A 19984-nucleotide genomic window follows, 5' to 3' on the forward strand; every position below is an offset into this window, starting at 1 on the left:
CGACATCGGCAGTTGCTTTTATCTATGATATGTTTGCAGGAAATAACAGCAAGTGTTGACATGAGTGGCAACAAGTAAGTGATTCGTACATCCAAGAAACACTAGTGTCCATCAGACATGTTGAAGGTTTGACAGAGGCTTCAAAGGACTTGCCGACCGGAAGAGAACCTGATAGATACGTCGTAGTATGAAAATGCTTGCAGAATCAGTTCGCATCCAGCATTAGAAACACTTGCTAAGTCACAACGTGCTTACTATGCTGTTCGCATTATGTTGCTCCGGTTTCGGGAACCTGTATGTAACTGGGGACAGAGTATGTCTGGTTATCGTGGCAACTTTCCATCGGGAAAAAAGGAATATCAGACTTGGCGTATATGCTGCTGACAAGCTGGGAACTAGTGCGAGGACGCATTCAGAATGAATACCCTGCAAGTGCATAATTTCAACAGATGGTTTGCAGGGTACCTCACAACAGCTCATACAAGGCAGATGAGAGCTGATCTTCAGCAACCCATGCCTATAGTAAAAGGTGACTAACGCGACTGGGTAGTCATTCGCGAGTGAAACATGATTCTCATGCTGATGATCACTGGATTGCCTACTCCAAACTCCATTATCTGCAGACCGCCGTCATATAGCTGGACAATTTATGATTGCATCGTTAAACTAGAAGACACACTACTCAAACAGGTCATAGTACATTAAATGCGAGTCTTTATATGAGACCGGATTAGATCCCCCGACCGCCAACATTCCTTTGTCCACAGGTATAGCGGTATTTCCCCAGTGCGACGAACAAGGGTCACAGCCTCCACATGACAGAGGACATTCTTACAGTTAAAGTTCACCCCATTTTAGACGGTATACCAGAGCTTTACAGGTGAGGACATATCTTGATGTAGCACTGTTTCATGTAAATATTGTAAGGCATTGTTCGATGAGGGTTAAATCTTTCTTTAAACTGAGATTTTTTAAGCTTACACTGACGTGGCGTGAATATGAAACCATATAAGCAATTTTATCTGCCCCATTATAGGTCATGAAAAGAAACTGTCCATTTTCGATAATCCAAATCAGCAGTCACGAAACCCTTATCACGTGCCCTTGCGTTGTCCCCAGGGGACTTATAGTAGACGTTTTAACTTATAAACTTAGCAAGATAACTCGGCTGAAATTTTGGGGGCCAAAGAACAGCTTTTATGGGATGCACGGTCCAATGAAATCTTCATTCTGATTTCAGTAGCTCAGCGCTATCTTCCCACGTAACAACATGGCGCGAAAAGAGCTTTTTTTGGCAACAGTTGTGTCGATTATTTGCTGCGTCTACGTCGTTCATGGGCAAGAGGTGAACACAACTGAAGGCAGATTGAGAGGCACAACGCTGTCTGTTCTTGGGAAAAATGTGGACGTTTTCCACGGGATACCATTTGCTAAACCTCCAGTTGGAAACCTCCGCTTTAAACATCCACTTCCTCCTGATTCTTGGGATCCAGAGATCCTGAATGCCACTACTGAGAAACCTTCCTGCCTTCAACCCAGGGACATCTTCAGTTTCCCCGAGGACTACCGCAAGACTCCAGGCAACATCAGCGAGGACTGTCTTTACTTGAGTTTATGGAGGCCTTCGAACATCTCACACGCATCTACGCTGGCAGTCATGGTGTTCATATATGGCGGGGGATGGGGCATGGGATCTAATCGTCTTGGTTTATATAACGGGCAGTATCTCGCTGGTGAGAATGACGTGATCCTTGTGACCATCAACTACAGGCTTGGGCCCCTGGGTTTTGGATACTTGGGCCCAGATACAATACCCGGCAACATGGGTTTGATGGATCAGCTGATGGCCTTGAAATGGGTCAGTGATAACATAGCCAATTTTGGTGGTGACGTCGACAGGGTAACCATATTTGGAGAAAGTGCTGGCGCAGTGTCGGTAGGTCTGCACCTTTTGTCGCCTCTGTCCCGTGACCTGTTCAAATACGGAATACTGGAGAGTGGGTCCCCCGTTCAGAATCTGGGTCGCCATGTGTATCAAGACCACAGTACAGCGAGGTCATACGTCAGATCCTTCGCCGCCCTCGTCGGCTGCAATAACAACACGGACGATGATATCTTCACCTGTCTTCAGAATGTGGAGTCTGAAGCCATCACGCCCGCCTTTGTGGAAGGCCTGAAACAAGGAAGAGCTCACGCACCTGTCATAGACAAGCATTTCTTGACAGATGACCCCCGGACGTTGATGCTGACGGGTCAGTTCAAGAAGACGAACATATTACAGGGCTGCAATAAGGATGAGTCAACTGTCCTCATGTTACCTCTGCTGACAAACTTCACTCGAGACGGCCTGACCAGGGAAAAGTATCTCGAAGTCAAGAAGCCTTACACGCGATTCTCCGGTCCGGAATCTAAAGCCGAAGCCTTGAGATTATTTTATGAAGACATGCAGGATCCATTGATCCCTATCAACTATGCAAAGATCCTTAACAGCATCCGGGATGATCTGGAGTTCATTTGTAGAGCTGTCGCCTTCTGTTCGTTCTACTCGGAACACAATGATACCTACATGTACAGCTATAACCACCGCCAGTCCAACAGCAAATATCCCATCTGGATAGGAGCGACACATACGTATGAACTTGAGATGGTGTTCGGCCTCCCGCTTGACACGACACTGGGATTCAAACAGGATGAAGTGGACCTCAGCAGGAGTATCATGACCTACTGGACTAACTTCGCCAAAACAGGGTGAGTTGAACTATGGATAAAGACTTCGGGGTCAAAATGTATTACGGTTGTCGGTAATGGTGGCTTGGTCCATGCACTCTTTTAGTTTAGCAGTGAGTGAGTATGGCTTTACGCAGCGTTCAGCAATATTCCAGCAATGTCTCGCTGGAGGACACCTGAAATGGGAATAGCACATTGTATCTGTGTGGAGAATCGAACACGTGTATTGTGCATGACAGACCAGTTCTTTAACACTGGGCATCCTCACCTCATTTAGTTTAGAAATGGCTTCGAGAGTATCGAAGCTCTTAAGCTTATAGCACCACGGATTAGAATTTCACTCCAGCGCCTCGATTTTCGAAGCTCTCTTAACACTAACATAGTCGTGACATTATCTTACGACTATCATAGCGTTAAGAGAGCTTCGTAAATCTAAGTCCAGGTTATTTGTAGAACTACACGACAATGATTTATTTGAATGTATTATACAACTGAAGAGAACATGGTGGTGACATCATTCACTCAACATGTTACACAGAGTGAATAGTTGAGTGAGTGGCTCATTGAGTGCGTTAACATCGGCCATATTTCAGTCATATCGTGATGAAACACAGATAAGAACTAACAATAAATATACTTATACGTTTTAAAAGCCTTTCAACAAAAACGTATTATAAATAGGGACCATGGGGACCTACATTACACTTTGCTACATAGGCTGGATTTACATCATCCCTTCAGCTGTTGGCGAACTTTGAGCCATGTAGCCATTAATTAAATACTACATTCTAGGATTACAATTTTAGCAGTGATCAACGTACATTGAATGATGAGGTTTTAAGAACTCTCTTCGGAAGACAATTGTTACTGACAGAAGTGCAGCGTGTGTGTCTGTGTGGATTTCACACAGCAACACATTTCCGGAGGGGTTAGTCTTTAACGATTGATTGATCGTTAATCAGAGGGCGCGAGTTTAGTTTTACGCCACAGTGAGCCATATTCCAGCTATATGGAGCGGTCTGCAAATAATAGATTTTCTACCAGACAATCTAGTGATCAATAGCATGAACATCCATCTGCAATATTTGGATATGACATGGGTCAACCAAGTCGGTCGCTTCTTACGACAAACATGGACTACTGAAGATCAATAATAACCCGGATGTTCACGGGTTGTTAATCAGAAGTCACATTCATGTTTCACGAAGCGTCTGTAAAATCACATGTTCATGTCGCCTCTACCGACATGCATGGGCAATTGAAGATCAATAGTCTAGCCCGGACCTAAGAAGTCAAATCCACGTTTAATGAAGCGTCAGTAAAATCCCATGTTCATAGTTCTTGACGTCGATATTATTCAGAGACCAAAAACAGGTGTCTGAGAATTTTATCTCCCAACCTATTTTATAGTCTGTTTGTAGTGAAAACCTAGCGATGAATTTCACTTCAAATTTTAATAAACCGAAAGATATTTCTTCATGAACCCTTAACAGTGAATACGTTCACTATCTTGATGTGTCGGTGTTGTGCATTCTAATTTACCTATAGTCTGTTTGCACTGAAAACGTACCGATGAATTTCACCTTAAACAAAACTAGCACATCGAATAAATTAAAATTCGGAATGCGAATCTTCATACTTTTACCTTGCCAATCGAACATTTAAATATCAGAATTGTATTCAGTTTAGGATAAAAGTTGTTTGATAAACGATCACAGTTTCAACTCGCTGTTATTGCTTTGTATGACAAGGGAGTAAGCACAGTCGTTGGAACAGTGAAACAAATGCACGCGCGGTACGTGACGAGCTTTATCTTAGACCAAACCTACTTGTTCTCGGTGTTCCATGCAATGTGCATGCCCATTTAATCCTACAGGTAAATTGCAATGCATAATACCAACACCCCGAGATGGTAGTCGTTTTCACTGTTAAGGTTCATGAACAAAATTAATATCTTTCGGCATATCGCAATACGCGTTGCAATGGGCTTTATTTTTGAAATGGCATATATAAACATAGGAAGTTTTGTGAATATCTTTCAGGTTTGAATCAAAACCCACAAAGGCTTTCATTCTCACTGAAGTTTATTACTCAATTACTGTAATTAACTGACCAAACACCTTACTCTACATGCGATATACAAAATAAAATGCTATCGCTCAATATCAATTTTAAATTGTATTTTGTGGGTTTTAATATGTAGAAAATAGGCTCTGCAAGTACAATTAATGTCAAACAGTGAAGATCCCAGTATATCGCAATACGCACCGGAATACGGGTACTACAGCTACAATATATGACAAATATACAATGTCTTTGCCATTATGGAGCTCTACACATAAAACAAATCTCCCCAAAACACACTTTTCTCTCCAAAACACACTTTTACAACTGTGTGCATAACAGACATTAGCTTCAATATCTGACAGCATTGTACTTAACGTTCATAACCTGGCTTCCAGCATCCTGTTGCTATGTCCCATTCTGATTAATTTCAGAAACCCCAATGAGCCCGTCTCATTGAGAAGCAAGTGGGGAGTGTTTAAACAACCAACGGCTCAGTACATGACCTTAGATGTTGGTGACCTAGCAACCAGACAACGTCTACACCACCAACAATGCAACTTCATCAACAATATATTACCTCTGGTACAAGACCACAGCTGCCATGATAAAGGTACGGGTAGTTTCAGGTGATCGTGTTGCTTTATAATTTTCTCCTTAATGGTACTTGAGTGAGTGAGTGAGTTTGGTTTTACGCTTTTTAGCAGTACTTCAGCAATATCACAACAGCGTACGCCAGATATGGGCTTCACAGATTGTACCCAGGTTGGGAACTCGGGTCATTGGCGTGCGGAGCGAACGCTTTGACCATTACGCTAATTCACCGCCACCTTAACATATTGTTGGACTTGATTGTGTCGGGTATATATGGTCCCATTCAACTGGTGATAGGCTGGGTGTCCGCGACGTTGCCAGTGCCCACGGGCGGTGGGTTAGCCTAGTGATCTAAGCGTTCGCTTCTCACGCGTGATGCCTTTTTCCGTTGTCCCCCGTCGTGATGTTACTAGTATATTGCCGAATGCGACGTAAAACATTACTCACTCACTCACAAAAAAAGTAACGTGTCTTTCACATTCGAGTGGGCTGTTATTACAATTTTTTATTGTGAACTATATCTCCTTCGTTAATAAGGTGTGTCTGTTGTGGTTATTTTAACGCCCCATCCACCAATATTCCAGCAAAGTGGCTCCATGTTCTTAATGGTAGACTCTCTAACATACATTCAAGTGATCAACAGCATGAGTATCGATCTGCAGATTTAGGATAGGATGACATGTGTCAACCAAGCCAAGTCTGCGAGTCTGACAACCCGATCCCGTTGGTCGCCTATTAAGACTAAACTCGGGATGCTGAAGACCAAACATGTATCAGAATCTTCACGTCACGTGACAGACGATAACGGGATCGGGTGGTCAGGCTCGCTAGGTTGGTTAACTACTGTCATTCTTGGTGATCTGGTTTATTATTAGCATGGCCTACAATGCACATACCATAAAACTAATTACTCCTGTTATCACCATTCTTAAAGATCATCCACACATACACGCAGCGTATACATTATTTCAACATAATCAAGATGAAAAATAATTTTAGCAATATCTGTATGTACATTTGTTTCATTCATTTCGTATTAACATAACCCGAGTATTCATGTTCTTTTGTAGACACTACACCAGCGCCGTCCCCCGTTTGCACAAACGCCAGTCAAAGATCTTCATATACACGTATACTTCATATCATGGCCCTTATGACTGGTGCACGTCTACTGTGGTTCCTCCTGTAGCGAATGAAGATGCAGCCACCATAGAAAGTGCCATGGTAACTCGTCTTGGCTACATGTTAGCAGCCATTGGACATATCACATTAGAGCAGGCCTGGCTCATCTTGATTCAATCTATCGTGCGTTATCACACGACAATAATGGTTAAAGTCATGACGTAAGGCTATACAGAATGAGTGAGTGAGTGAGTGAGTGAGTTTAGCTTTAAGTCGCGCTCAGCAATAGTCTAAAAATATACCGACGGTTTGTAAATAATATTTAACAACTTACGCGAACATTCTTGATATTTGAATAGATGTAATCATTTTGCTGACTCTACAATAGTTTGAGTATAAATATCAAATCGTCCCTTAGTTTTCCTAGAATGGTTACCCTCCCATAGACGAGCGATGACCCTCCCATAATACAGCAGGATTTGCACAAAATTATGTTTTGACAAATTCCCGGGCGACCTTACCCCAGGAAATGTGTTTGATGTTCTCAATTGTCTTAATAAATAACATTAGATTATGTCATGGCCGGTGTAACGTTCACTCACAGCTGTCAGCGACACGTCAACACCGTCCCTCAGGACAACTTTCAAATCACGTTCCTTTTTCGAAGCAGTGCCGTCATCACTCTTGTTGATGGTGGTCAAAACCTGATGCAGCTGCTGTTGACGGTGCCGTGTCTGTCTCAGAAGGCCTGCTGACTGTCGATAGAGCCGCACATGTACTTTTACTGGATTTCCTATGAATGACGCCATCTACGCGGGCGTCCATCTCTGCTGTGGTCCTCTACAATAAAGGAATGAATTTATACATTATCGAAATAGTTTCCTGGAGATTTTTTCTTATGCGCACACTGAACGATATTCATTCTTTATATTTCGGAAACGCAAACAATGCAAACAAGATTCAAATGTATCAGCTAGCCATGCCTTGTAGCTTCGGATTGCCAGAGACCTGTGTCCTGTCCTCTCAGCTATCAGCTGCTCGTCCAGGCCAGAATCATAGAGACGTGTTGCTGTTGTCGCCCTCAGTGAATGATTTGCATAAAATGCACCAAATCCTGCCATTTTACATAGTCGTCCGACAGTGCCTCTCAAAAGGTGCAATCCAACCGGAATATCAGCATACCATGCATCTTCTTGAATACATTTCAGGGGCCTCAAGTAAAAAGCAGTGCACTTTCCGTCTTTAGGTCTAAAAATTGGCAATTTTCAAATGTAATTACTGTAAACACAAGTTTCCAAAGTCTGAAACATACTACAGTTAAAGTGATTAATGATACAGTCCCTTGCATAGGTTTAAGTATCTCATTTCAATTATGCCTTAGTGAGTGAGTCTACTTTTACGTCGCACTCAACAATATTCTAGCTCCATGGTGGCGGTCTGTACATAATCGAGTCTGGACAAAGAAGTGATCAATAACATGAGCAATTGGAATTATTACACGATTAGGTGTGTCAGACAAGTCAGCGAGCCTGATAAGAAACAGGGATAAGACGGACTGGAGCCGAAAGAAGTTTACGAGAAGCAGGCAATGACTAAACCCATTTGGTTTGTGAAAGGTAGACCAGATGCAACTGATTCTGCGCGTAGACAAACTATGAAGATAAAGCAGGAAGCATATTTTCCTGCCAAATCCATTGATAGTTCACCTGAGTGACATGTACTTTTCATAAAGCCGGACAAGGCATCTCTCTGGACGATCTAAATTCTGGAAGACGTAGACACATGTTCTTTCACACTTTCGATGTTTTAAGCCACCTCTGTTGGTTTTGGATACATCATCCATGTATCTGAGACGTTTTGACCCATCTACATCTACTGTTATTTCGAACTGTGAGTTTGGACCCGTTCTGAGATACCTATGCTCATCGCCTTCTCTAAGAGCACAATTGAGGACAATGAGGTACACCATTGTATCTAATAGCTGTTGTGGGCTGAGCTCCCCTAAGATCTCCTTCTCCCACAACACGTCCTCCTGATCTACACTGATCACTTCAGCCTGTCTTTTCTCTATTCCAATTCTCTGTATAGCCAGCGACTTCCTTCTTGCATCAAACACGGATCTTAATCCCTGAAAGAACTGAGACTCGAAAAGGTTTAAATGCGTGCCATTTCTTCTGATGTAATACTGCAGAGATGAGACAATTTCGTAAAAGCGTATTTCCACGATATTCCTCGCCCTTCTGATTTCCGACCTCAGCTATGAAAAACATTAAGCTTTTCTTAATGTCAAAATCTGATGCTGACTGGCCGAACCCTGCTGAAGTAAAATCAGTATCAGAACCAGAAGAAAAACCTTCAAGATCAACCTGCTCACATTGTCCCACATCGAAGTTTGGAAGTGCATTATAATCACAATCAGATTTTAATAACATCTCAAAATCTGAATTAACGTCAACCTCAAAAGTGTCTGTAAAACTGTGTTGTGTAACAAACACATCTATGTCAGAATCACTCATACTGCATAGGCCTACCGAGTCACACGATGTGTCATGATGTACACGAATATATATAACCACCGTCCTCCTATAGTTTATTTGCGTGTTTTAACGACACGTTTGGGCATGGCCATGTACAGCTAGAACAGTCCTCCATTAGTTTGGCTCTTGAATATCACAAGAACATTGGTTTGAGTTATATACTTGATCGAACTTTGTTTTAAGTAGGAGAAAGTCCTCAACCTCTTATTATTTTCGCACGTGAAACTTGTCTCGGCCTAACGGCCTCAAACAAGCTACACGTGCGAAAATAATATCGAGGTTTCCAACATTCTCTTGTACATACATTTGAAACAAGCCGTAGGCAGTGTGGGTACTGGCTCCCACTGATGATTACTGGCTCCCACTGATGGGTTCTGGCTCCTACTGATGGGTACTGGCTCCCACTGGCTCACCATTGGGTGAAAAAGAATGATATGCAATAGTCAGAAATGTCCGTCTGTTTTAAATAAGTGTCCTGTAGACAGAATGCTGATGGAGTGAGTGAGTTTGTTTTACGTTGCACTCAGCAATAATCAACTCTGGACCAGATAATCCAGTGATCAACAGCATGAGCATCGATTTGCTTAATTGGGAACCGATTACATGTGTTAACCACGTCAGCGAGCCTGACCAAGGGTCCCGTTAGTCGCCTGTTACGAGAAGCATAGTCATACACCTGCCCAGTGTAATGGTTGTGTCGTTTTTACGGGTTGTGAAACGTTTGACATATAGTACACCCTGATCTCTCATCTCAGAAAAGATATCAAGTTTAGACATGTCTGCAAACAAGGGATTGCGATCTCGCACGTTTCCCCTGCTCGTGGTCAGTGTTTGGTCTATCAGGTCATGATGGTAAACGGAACGCCAACAAAGTATCAGTGTTCAGCTAGTTGGTTGACTGTTGCCTTTAGCTGAACTCGATCAACAGCGCACCAGAAAGGAAATATGTTAATACTTTTTGCATCACAAGCAATGCCTTGGATACACTTAGTGAGTGAGTTTGGTTTTACGCCGCTTTTAGCAATATTCAAGCGATATCACGGCGGGGGACACCGGAAAATGGGCCTCACACATTGTACCCATGTCGGGAATCGAACCCGGGTCTTCGGCGTGACGAGCGAACGCTTTAACCACTAGGCTACCCCACCGCCCCTGGATACACCTAGACATGTAACACTATGATTGAAGGATGTGTAGATGGGCAGGCTTGTTTTCCATGGAAGACAAAATTCATTCAGTGCTGATCAAGAATTTGTGATCAGATAAAGATATGTTTATGTTGTCCACCACTAATGACTGGCTGATGGAACAGATAAAGACTGAGTTCGTGATAATTTTTCCAACTGTCCAGTGAAATGCTGACTGGTCGCTATGTATTGCTGACTGGACGCTACGTCGGTAAGCCGTCCAGAGAAATGCTGACTGGACACCGCGTATTGCTGACTGGACGCTACGTCGGTAAGCCGTCAAGAGAAATGCTGACTGGACACCGCGTATTGCTGACTGGGCGCTACGTCGTTAGCCGTCCAGAGAAATGCTGACTGGACACTGCGTATTGCTGACTGAGCGCTACGTCGGTAAGCCGTCCAGAGAAATGCTGACTGGACACCGCGTATTGCTGACTGGGCGCTACGTCGGTAAGCCGTCCAGAGAAATGCTAACTGGACACCGCGTATTGCTGACTGGGCGCTACGTCGGTAGCCGTCCAGAGAAATGCTGACTGGACACCGCGTATTGCTGACTGGACGCTACGTGTTCCCGGGAAAAAGTAGACAGAGAAAGGCAACTTGAGGCATAGAAGGGCGCTGAACTGAGCAGAGAAGTCCGAAGAACAACCATGGTTATACCTGGTCATAGCTACTCTCACAGCCTCCACCGCATCCTGATTGTTGTTACTGTTGACTGTTATAGCTCTATACCGTCGGAATTTAAGAACAGTGTTGAAACCTTTCATCCATCGTTGTGTTATCGTGCTACAGACACAGCAAACGGGTTTAGCTTCAATCATGTGTCACCTTTTGTTTCCCTGACAACAAAACGTGGCCAGTAATCAATCCGTTTGGACAGTCTGGGGTCGTTGTTCGAAGGATCATTTTCAAGGAGACATTTACCTCTTTTTGTTCCACAAGCCATGGTTAGTGTTTTAGACTTCATCATCCGAGCTTCCCACCCACTACTATAGAAATGGCCAAGCTCCAATAATAGCTTTAATGTGCAAAAGTAGTCACCGCGCACAGGGCTTGGCGTGACCAGCCGGTAGAGAGAACCGGACCCATTCTACCACCCGTCAAGGTGAAGTCAGGGTAGAAGTGGTGTGTTAGGCAATAGGAACACTGTTCCTAGCTGCTCTGCCCTCAACCACCAGAAGTCCTACCTGGAGACTCCAAATGATCTCCAATCTTCTGATGGGGGAATTCGGTATATCTTCTGTGATTTTTCGTGTAAAATTCGGGGAATTTTCTATATCATATATCATCATTAGTGCATCTATGTTATCTTGGAAACGGTGGAATAACCTAATGGTTAAAGCGTCCATTCCTCACGCTAAAAGACACGGGTTCAGTTCCCCAAATCGTACAGTGTGTGAATCCCATATCCGGTGTCCCCTGCCGTGATATTGTTGGAATATTGCTCAAAGCGGTGTAAAACCTCACTCACTCACTCACGTACGTACGTACGAACGAATCGTGACCATTGTAGAGCAGACACCTGTGAAGAGCCACCTCCTCGTGGTGGGCGCTGGATAACGTTAAGCGCTCTTCTCCCGTGTGGACCCGGAGCAGAATGTATCTACCCCATTGCTGGTCGTAAGTTGCGACCAAATTGGGCAACCTGTTTGCCGTGGGTTGCGCCCATTTGTCGGTGTGATGCCCGTTTTCATTTCTGTTTGAATCCTATATTAGTAATCCTGCACGTAGTCTGATTCACAGTATACCTCATAATTTTCTCATACGGATACTAGATCCAGCCATACACATGTACTTGTATCGTTTCAAACCTACGGCTGCTATATCGTAATAATTTTCAGCAAAATGGTCAGTATGAATAGAACCATTCCGTTAAGCGACGACGCTCAACCACTCTGGACTTCACGGCTAGATGTACGTTCATTTATTATTGTTCTGATGTGAATCCCTGGGTATCTGAACTCTTTAAAAATATCGAAAAATAATCATGCTTGTGATAGTTTTATATTCCGCCGTGACTAATAAAATTTTGATGAAACGTCGCATTGACGCATCGCCGCGCGTCGCGCTTTGTTAACATATTGACTACAGGATGTATTTTAAGATATCAGCCAAAACGTGACACGCGACACGCGACAATGCGACAACGCGACATTTCATCAAAATGTCTCGTTGTCGCATTGTCGCGTGTCGCGTTTTAGTAAATACGTTATAATCCATACTGTGGTCAATATTTTAACAAAGCACGACACGCGACAATACGACAACGCGACATTTCGTCGTAAAGCAGACAGACATAGTTCTATAGTTCCATAGTTCTATAGTTTTATGTTTGAGTGGCATTGCAGATGCTGATGCGGTATTAGGGATATTTGGAAAGTGAAAACATTCCCCACAAACCAAAACTAATAGAAACACTTTTTGAATCGTATCGTATTTAAACCGTGTCATCTATATCGATACTATACACGCTACACTGAGTAAAGCAGGCAGACATAACGGTCGATACTATACACGCTACACTGAGTAAAGCAGACAGACATAACGGTCGATACTATACACGCTACACTGAGTAAAGCAGACAGACATAACGGTCGATACTATACACGCTACACTGAGTAAAGCAGACAGACATAACGGACAGACGTAACGGTCGATACTATACACGCTACACTGAGTAAAGCAGACAGACATAACGGTCGATACTATACACGCTACACTGAGTAAAGCAGACAGACATAACGGTCGATACTATACACGCTACACTGAGTAAAGCAGACAGACATAACGGTCGATACTATACACGCTACACTGAGTAAAGCAGACAGACGTAACGGTCGATACTATACACGCTACACTGAGTAAAGCAGACAGACGTAACGGTCGATACTATACACGCTACACTGAGTAAAGCAGACAGACGTAACGGTCGATACTATACACGCTACACTGAGTAAAGCAGAAAGACATAACGGTCGATACTATACACGCTACACTGAGTAAAGCAGACAGACATAACGGTCGATACTATACACGCTACACTGAGTAAAGCAGACAGACGTAACGGTCGATACTTTATACGCTACACTGAGTAAAGCAGACAGACGTAACGGTCGACACTATACACGCTATACATTCTAGTAATTGTGTTGGGTTGAGCACTTTCGTGGCTTCAAACCCGCACCCTCGTAGTCTGTGCCTAATCCCCTGAGCCACCACGAGAACGTACCCAAAGATGCATTCAAATGAATTCACATCTGACTGTGTATATGGAGGGCAACTTTAACGCTGAAGGACATGATTTCCCCATCATCATCAACAACAGAAAAACAAAGTTTTAGAAGTATATTTATCTTGCCATATTTTGTGAGATCTTACATCGTCATTCTCTGTCCACGAATACCCCATACAAGACAATGTGACTATTATGAGTGACTGCCATCACACAATGACGGAACATACATATGCGATGTGATACGTCAATGGACACTTTCAACAAAACAATTATGACTTATATTGTCATTAATAAACATATATCACTCTGTGATTTTTAGGTCCAGACAGCATAATCACATACATGAAAAGCTTTCATCGTTATATGATTCAAGCAAACACTGATTCATTGTTACACCATGACAGGATAATACAACTATACAACTATTATCCTAATGTAAAGGCTGGATATTTTGTCTCTGGCCCTTGCACTAGTAACCCACAATCCCTCTCTTTCCCAAATATCTGATAAGGTTTGGGGGCTCAAGGCACCCATAGTAACAGTATTTCAGCCAATCCCCAGGGGGTATGTTGTCGCGTGAAGGTGGCGAGAGGGAGCGTGGGACCCCCAAGCTCGAAATCGTCCCCTTTCTGCCTGTACTGTCTAGGTGACAACACGCCCTCTGACCTTGCGGATTGTGTTGTAGGTAAGAATCCCGGTTTACCTCCAAATTACTACTAGGTCTTCTGTATTAGGTTCCAATGTATAGTTATGCTGTTAGCAAGAAAAGTAATTGTGAGCAGTTTTCAAATTAATACGTTATTATTTAATAACTGTCCAAATGTCACTCATCTGTGACTGTCCAAATGTGCACTCGATGGCAAGAACAAATGACATGTACTCATTGAAAAATACTTCCCTCAGGAAATTAATTTTAGCAAAGTACTTTGTGTGTTAGAATTGTAACTTGCTCATTTGATCTGCTTGTCAAAATTGCTCAATTGCTAAATTCAAAGTTCCATTTTATTTAATACTTTTCAGCCATTTTATGCTACATTAATAAGTGGCTGTACCATTGTTCCGGTTTCCATTGTTTTGCACTGCGCTCAGCTGTGTCATCTGGAGGAAATTAGTGGCGATCATTATCATGCACTGACCAGTGCTGACCTCTCCACCGAGCAGCACACAACTTTGGTAGTATTCGGCTCTCCTCGGCTCCCTTCCGGCTGCATTACATAAAGGCTGCACCGGATGTAAACAAACCAGGGTCCGTCGTCTCATGTCACCATATCCAGTATATCTGTATATTACTACTGATGGGTAATGGCATATTTGTTACATGATCATTCAGCATCTGAATATTACTGTCATCTCAAAACTGTGTTTACTTTTCTACACAAGACTTTTTTCTCGTTCTCTTCGCGTCTGGCGTTACGCAATCTAATGTGGCCAAAAGCCTTAGCATTAACTACCATGAAATATCAATCGCAGTTATTTCTTTGGAATTATGTAGTATTTCTACATACCGTTGTGTCATTATTAGGATGTTTCCCTACTTGAGGTGAAAGTGAAGTCACTGTTTATTCAACAATAATATGATGTATCGATACCAATAATACACCCGCAAATTGTAGCAGTATAAATGATGTATCCATTTATTACATCTTATTAATTTATTAAATGCAATTAGATGTTCATCCTGGGTAACCACAAGTGGTTTGCGTACTGGGTGTATCGACATGCTGTTGGAGCTAGCCTCGTATGGACCAGTTCGATCATCCAACAGGCAGTCATGCCCCATCTCCCTTAGCCGCATACATTGTACAGGCCAGGTGTCCTGTCGTGGTTATTGTGATGTACAAATTAAAACCGGTTTATATATATATCACAAATGTGTTCGGCATACATATTGCCCCACTTTGTGCATATATTTGTATACATTTATCCTCCCCGTTGGTCCTGTGCATGTGACTTTCACCCCACCTCAGGTGGGAATCCTATGTAAACACTGTATATCACTCTGTATTACTGTTTTTGTGTAAGAGCTCTTTCTGCCTGTACTGTCTAGAAGACAACAAGCCCTCTGACCTTGTGGCTTGTGTTGTAGGTTTCACCTGGACTGTGCAGTCAGAACTTTCAAATCCGAGCTAAGCCTTTTTGTTCTAATACAAGTTATTATTGACCGTTTGTGTTGTGCCATCTTTGACTGGAGGACTTAGCGCAGTAGGCACACTTGCCCATCCCTTTTCATTGTCAGACGTAATTGTTACGCAGTCGGAGCAATTCACCATGTCTTACACTAATACAGGTGTGGGAGACACAATGTAGTCAGATTATGTTACTGGATTCACTGGAATCGCTTTAAAGGATTAAAGAGAAAATAACTATTTGCATTTCTTTTCCAAATTTTGAAAACAATCTCTGTAGACACCGTTCTTTTTTGTTTTACCTTTTTTTGTTTTTGCTTATTTTTTTGTCTTGCTTTTTTTTGGTTGTCTTTTTGTATTGTGCACGAGGATTTGGGGTTGCTTGTGGTTGATACCAAGATACGAAGATTGAGTGAAATGCTTGAAACAGAGCCATTGGACGTCCAGAGGTCATCAGTATTCCGTCACCTGAATGTCAGATCAAAACGTTGACAGCTTTACAAACGCATTAACAAGATGTCAAACGAGAAGTGACAGGCCAAGGATAACAAGTCCCGCTTAGGACCGCTTCATCAGGATATTTTATCTGCAGAATCAAACTGTCATTTCAGTGTAAACATCACACAACATTCCTGGAATCCATGATGTCGGCACAGACATGGCACAATGAGGCCCATAACTGGAATATTGCAAAGAGCGGCGTAAAGCTTGCTCACTCATCTGTAGAGTTAACAATATCTAAACTGGCGCGCCACTGATCGTGTGTGTGAACATTAAAATGAAGGTTAATGTTTATATGTGATCTTGTGTACTATGTGTGTATGTGTACTAGAATTTAAGCATCGTGTGCAAGGGGGGGGGGGGGGGGGGTGAACGTGATCTCACTTCTTCCCTGATGCCTCGGAGAATCTCAATCAAACTTCAACAGGTAAGTTTCGTTTAATTTTCCAATTCTCCTTCGGCATCAGGTCACGTGAGACCCCGCGAGATTTTAAAGATGTTCCACAGTCAACACGGATAACCAAATATCAACTGTTTAATCAGGCAAAAAGGCATAATGTAAGTGCACATGTACAAATACATTATTATGTTCCTTAACAATGAAGTTGGCACCACCACAATACAACACAGTAATTAAATGGTTATTATGAACCTGCAGAGACCACTAATTTGTATCAGAGCTTCCCGATACAGAGGCAGAGCGAGACTCTGCAGAAGCTAGGACAGCCTGCCCAAAGGATAGTTCCTTACAAACAGACTTGTGATAAAATCTACTAAAGACACCTGCAGAAGACCAACCTGCAGCATTCATTATACACTCCATGGGTACCCCTTGACTATGGGCAGCACTAGTAGAAGCTGCCCGTGTGCTGTGGCCAGAAAATGTAGCTGTATCCATACCTGCAGCAGCAAGTGACGATTTTAACCACCGGGAAATAGTTTCCCTGGACACTCCACAATGAGGAGCGGTGAAACTCACCAATAACTGATTGTCTCTTCTCAGCTCCTTGGTTCTGGCAAGATAGGAGTCCAGACGTGACTGTATCACACAGAAATTGTCATTGCTAAAAGGCTTCACTTCGACTGGTTTCAAGTGGGTACCTGGTCTAGATTGTTTCACTAAAGTACTAACTCTAAACACTACACTGTCATTTACTCTATCAATGTGATCCAGTATACCGAAAGGAAAGGCCACCAGAATAAGACACCATTATACCAATTAGCTCTGCCAGCTGTCTCATGGTGAGCCCCCTGTTCTGCCCTTGGTGCAGACTGAGGCACATTTAGTAAAAAAAAAATATTTTCTTCTCGGTGAGCGAAATTGTCATATCCCTAGAGTCTAGGATAAATCCTAAGAAAACAATATTCTGACTGGGTTTCAACACAGACTTGTCATAGTTAATAAAAAAATCCCAATCTTTCCAATTTCGTTTTGGTCACATCAACATTTTGTTCACAAATTTGGAAAGTCTGGCCCTGAAAATATGAATTGTCAATGTAGATAACAGATAAATGTCTCCGTTGCCGTAGAGTACTGAATACAGGTTTAAGACGTTTTGTGAACACACGAGGGGCAGATGTCAAACCAAAAGGCAGGCAACAGTATTGATAAGTAACACCTCTCCAAATGAATCTCAGGTATTTTCTGTCCCCTTCTGCAATGCGTACAGAGTAATACGCCTCTTTCAGGTCAATAGATGCCATATAACACCCAGGGGTCATGAGACACAAAGCCTACCAAGGTGTTCAATCTTAAAATTTAAAGCAATTGTTCGATAGATGAGTTTAATTGTTTCAGATTAAGTATGACCCTATAATCTCCATTTGGCTTGGGAACCAAAAACACAGTACTCACAAAGCCATCACTCTTTGAGTCTACCTTTTGGATAAGTCCCTTGTTGAGCATGGACAGAATCTCTGTCCAAGTACGCCCCTTGTTTCTGATTTAGGTTTGTCTCTCTCACCTGAGTCTTTCTAGGTAAGGCTAAAAATTCTATTCGGTACCCCTTCACTAGAATATTTTCATCACTGGTGAGCTGTTCCCATTCATCAATAAAGTCTGCCAGTCTACCTTCTATTGGGGAACCACTAACCAGATCAACCTCTAAGTCGTTTTCTTCCCCTCCTTTCCCTGTGACCTGCGCTGGAAAGGAGGCCTGTTGCTTTGGTAGGGAGACTGTCTGACAGGTGCCTGGCGATAAGGCTGGTCTAAAAAACCTTGACCGCGGCCTCTGAACTAGTAGGGACGAAACCCCGGTCTGCTTCTTCCTCGAAAAGCGCCTCTCATTTTCCCTTGTGCTGCCTGGTTGCCCACCTTACACATAAGCTTGTTAGTTTCACACAGCTCTTTAATGTCAGACTCCAAATTATCTCCGAAGATAAATTCTGTAACGGGTTTGCTGTGAGCACATAGACCCTTGAACTCAGGTTTGATGTTTTGCCTAATGGCATCTCTACGTTGGATGCTGAGTTCATAATTAGCTGATGTGACTAAAGCTAATCCGTCCAACAAAAGGCTTAACACCTCGGTAAGCCTAGAATTATCCGAACCATCAGTATTTTTCAGCATGTCGTAATGGCTGTCGCAATGGGCATGAGTCCCTGACATAGTATCTCCTGGATGTGCGGCGTTTTTACATCTCTTGCCCGACTGTCGCTCATCATCAACTGTCAAATGCCTGGGTTGACTTTCGGTACAGAGAGTTTTACATTGGCCGGGCGAGGGTGTTTATCATGGAGGTCCTTCCGTTGCTTATCTTCCAATCGCGTTAGAAGAAGCTTGTTCACAAGGTCCGCTACTGCCCTGTCCACCTCGGGGCCTGTTTTTTTCCTCAGTGCCATATCTGGCAGCAAGTTTGTCAAACAACGACGATGATCCTGGCGCCGCCATATTGGATGACGATACACTAAGGGAGGCAACTCCTGTTGTCCCTTCCCCGCTTGCCGCTGCTGTGCTCTGCACGCTTGACTGATCGTTCTCCAGGAAGGCTTTATGCAAACTAACATCGTTGCATGGATTGGGGCTATCAATCTCTTTAACTTCAAAACCCTCGCAACACTGTCGCTTTAAAAAGTTAACGTCAGCAATAACAGCCGTCAAGGCAGCCAGCTGTTTTTCTTGCATAGCTTGCATAGATTGCAATAATGTCATTTCACTGGCACACCTCATGGGGGTTGCACTTTCACGTGTGGTGCCTCTCGCGAGGGTCACCGCGCCTTACTGTCATCACTGTTATCACATGGGTCGGCCCGTGCAGGGCTAGACCCGAGACAATGTTTGTCTACCTCAGAGTACGAAGGGTTCTCTGTAGTATCTTGAGACTGAGGCACAGAAGATGGCTTCAAAAGTTCTTTCTGTAGTCTCTCCAATAAACCAGCGCCACCGTTGCCCGGGGTCGCCATCTTGACAAAGTTCGCGGGGTCGAAGGTCGACACTCAGAAATACAGAAGAGTGAACACCTCCTAGTAACGTGGAATCGCTGACACACAAGCAACACGCCCAGAAGTAGTCACTGAACACATACAATAGAAATCCAACTGGTCAAGCCGATGCCAAACTGCGCACTGAAGCCAACTGCGCGCTGAAGCCGATTCCTCACGCGCAATCTCACGGGGTCTCACGTGAACTGATGCCGAAGGAGAAATGTAAGGACATGCGCATATGTCTGGAATCCCAGAAAGGACACTGTCGCCATAACAAAGGCAAAAAAAATAGTAGCAAAAATAACCATGTTGCGACAAAAGGGTAATGTCCCTTTTAGGATTCCATACATATAACCCAGCTAACACAAAACGTTTCTGAACCGTTTTCCAGTGGTATCCCATAGTGTTTCAAAAATATATAAATATTTATTAAAGTCTATATAATTTCCTATCCAGAATAATCGTTAA

At 43.1% G+C, this 19984-nt stretch overlaps 1 protein-coding gene and 1 pseudogene across 1 annotated transcript; one reads left to right on the forward strand and one right to left on the reverse strand.

Moving 5' to 3' along the window:
• The first annotated feature begins 815 nt into the window (after positions 1 to 815).
• On the forward strand, positions 816 to 7086 carry LOC137260155 (acetylcholinesterase-like). The gene is made up of 4 exons (XM_067797852.1): positions 816 to 880; positions 1241 to 2748; positions 5226 to 5404; positions 6456 to 7086. The coding sequence occupies exons 2-4, from the start codon at positions 1271 to 1273 to the stop codon at positions 6572 to 6574; spliced, it is 1776 nt and encodes a 591-aa protein (XP_067653953.1). The 5' UTR covers positions 816 to 880; positions 1241 to 1270; the 3' UTR covers positions 6575 to 7086.
• LOC137260376 (uncharacterized) lies at positions 7074 to 19495 on the reverse strand (annotated as a pseudogene).
• Positions 19496 to 19984: the final 489 nt, after the last annotated feature.

The sequence above is a fragment of the Haliotis asinina genome, chromosome 13 (genome assembly GCF_037392515.1).
Source record: "Haliotis asinina isolate JCU_RB_2024 chromosome 13, JCU_Hal_asi_v2, whole genome shotgun sequence".
In the NCBI taxonomy this organism is placed as follows: Eukaryota; Metazoa; Mollusca; class Gastropoda; order Lepetellida; family Haliotidae; genus Haliotis; species Haliotis asinina.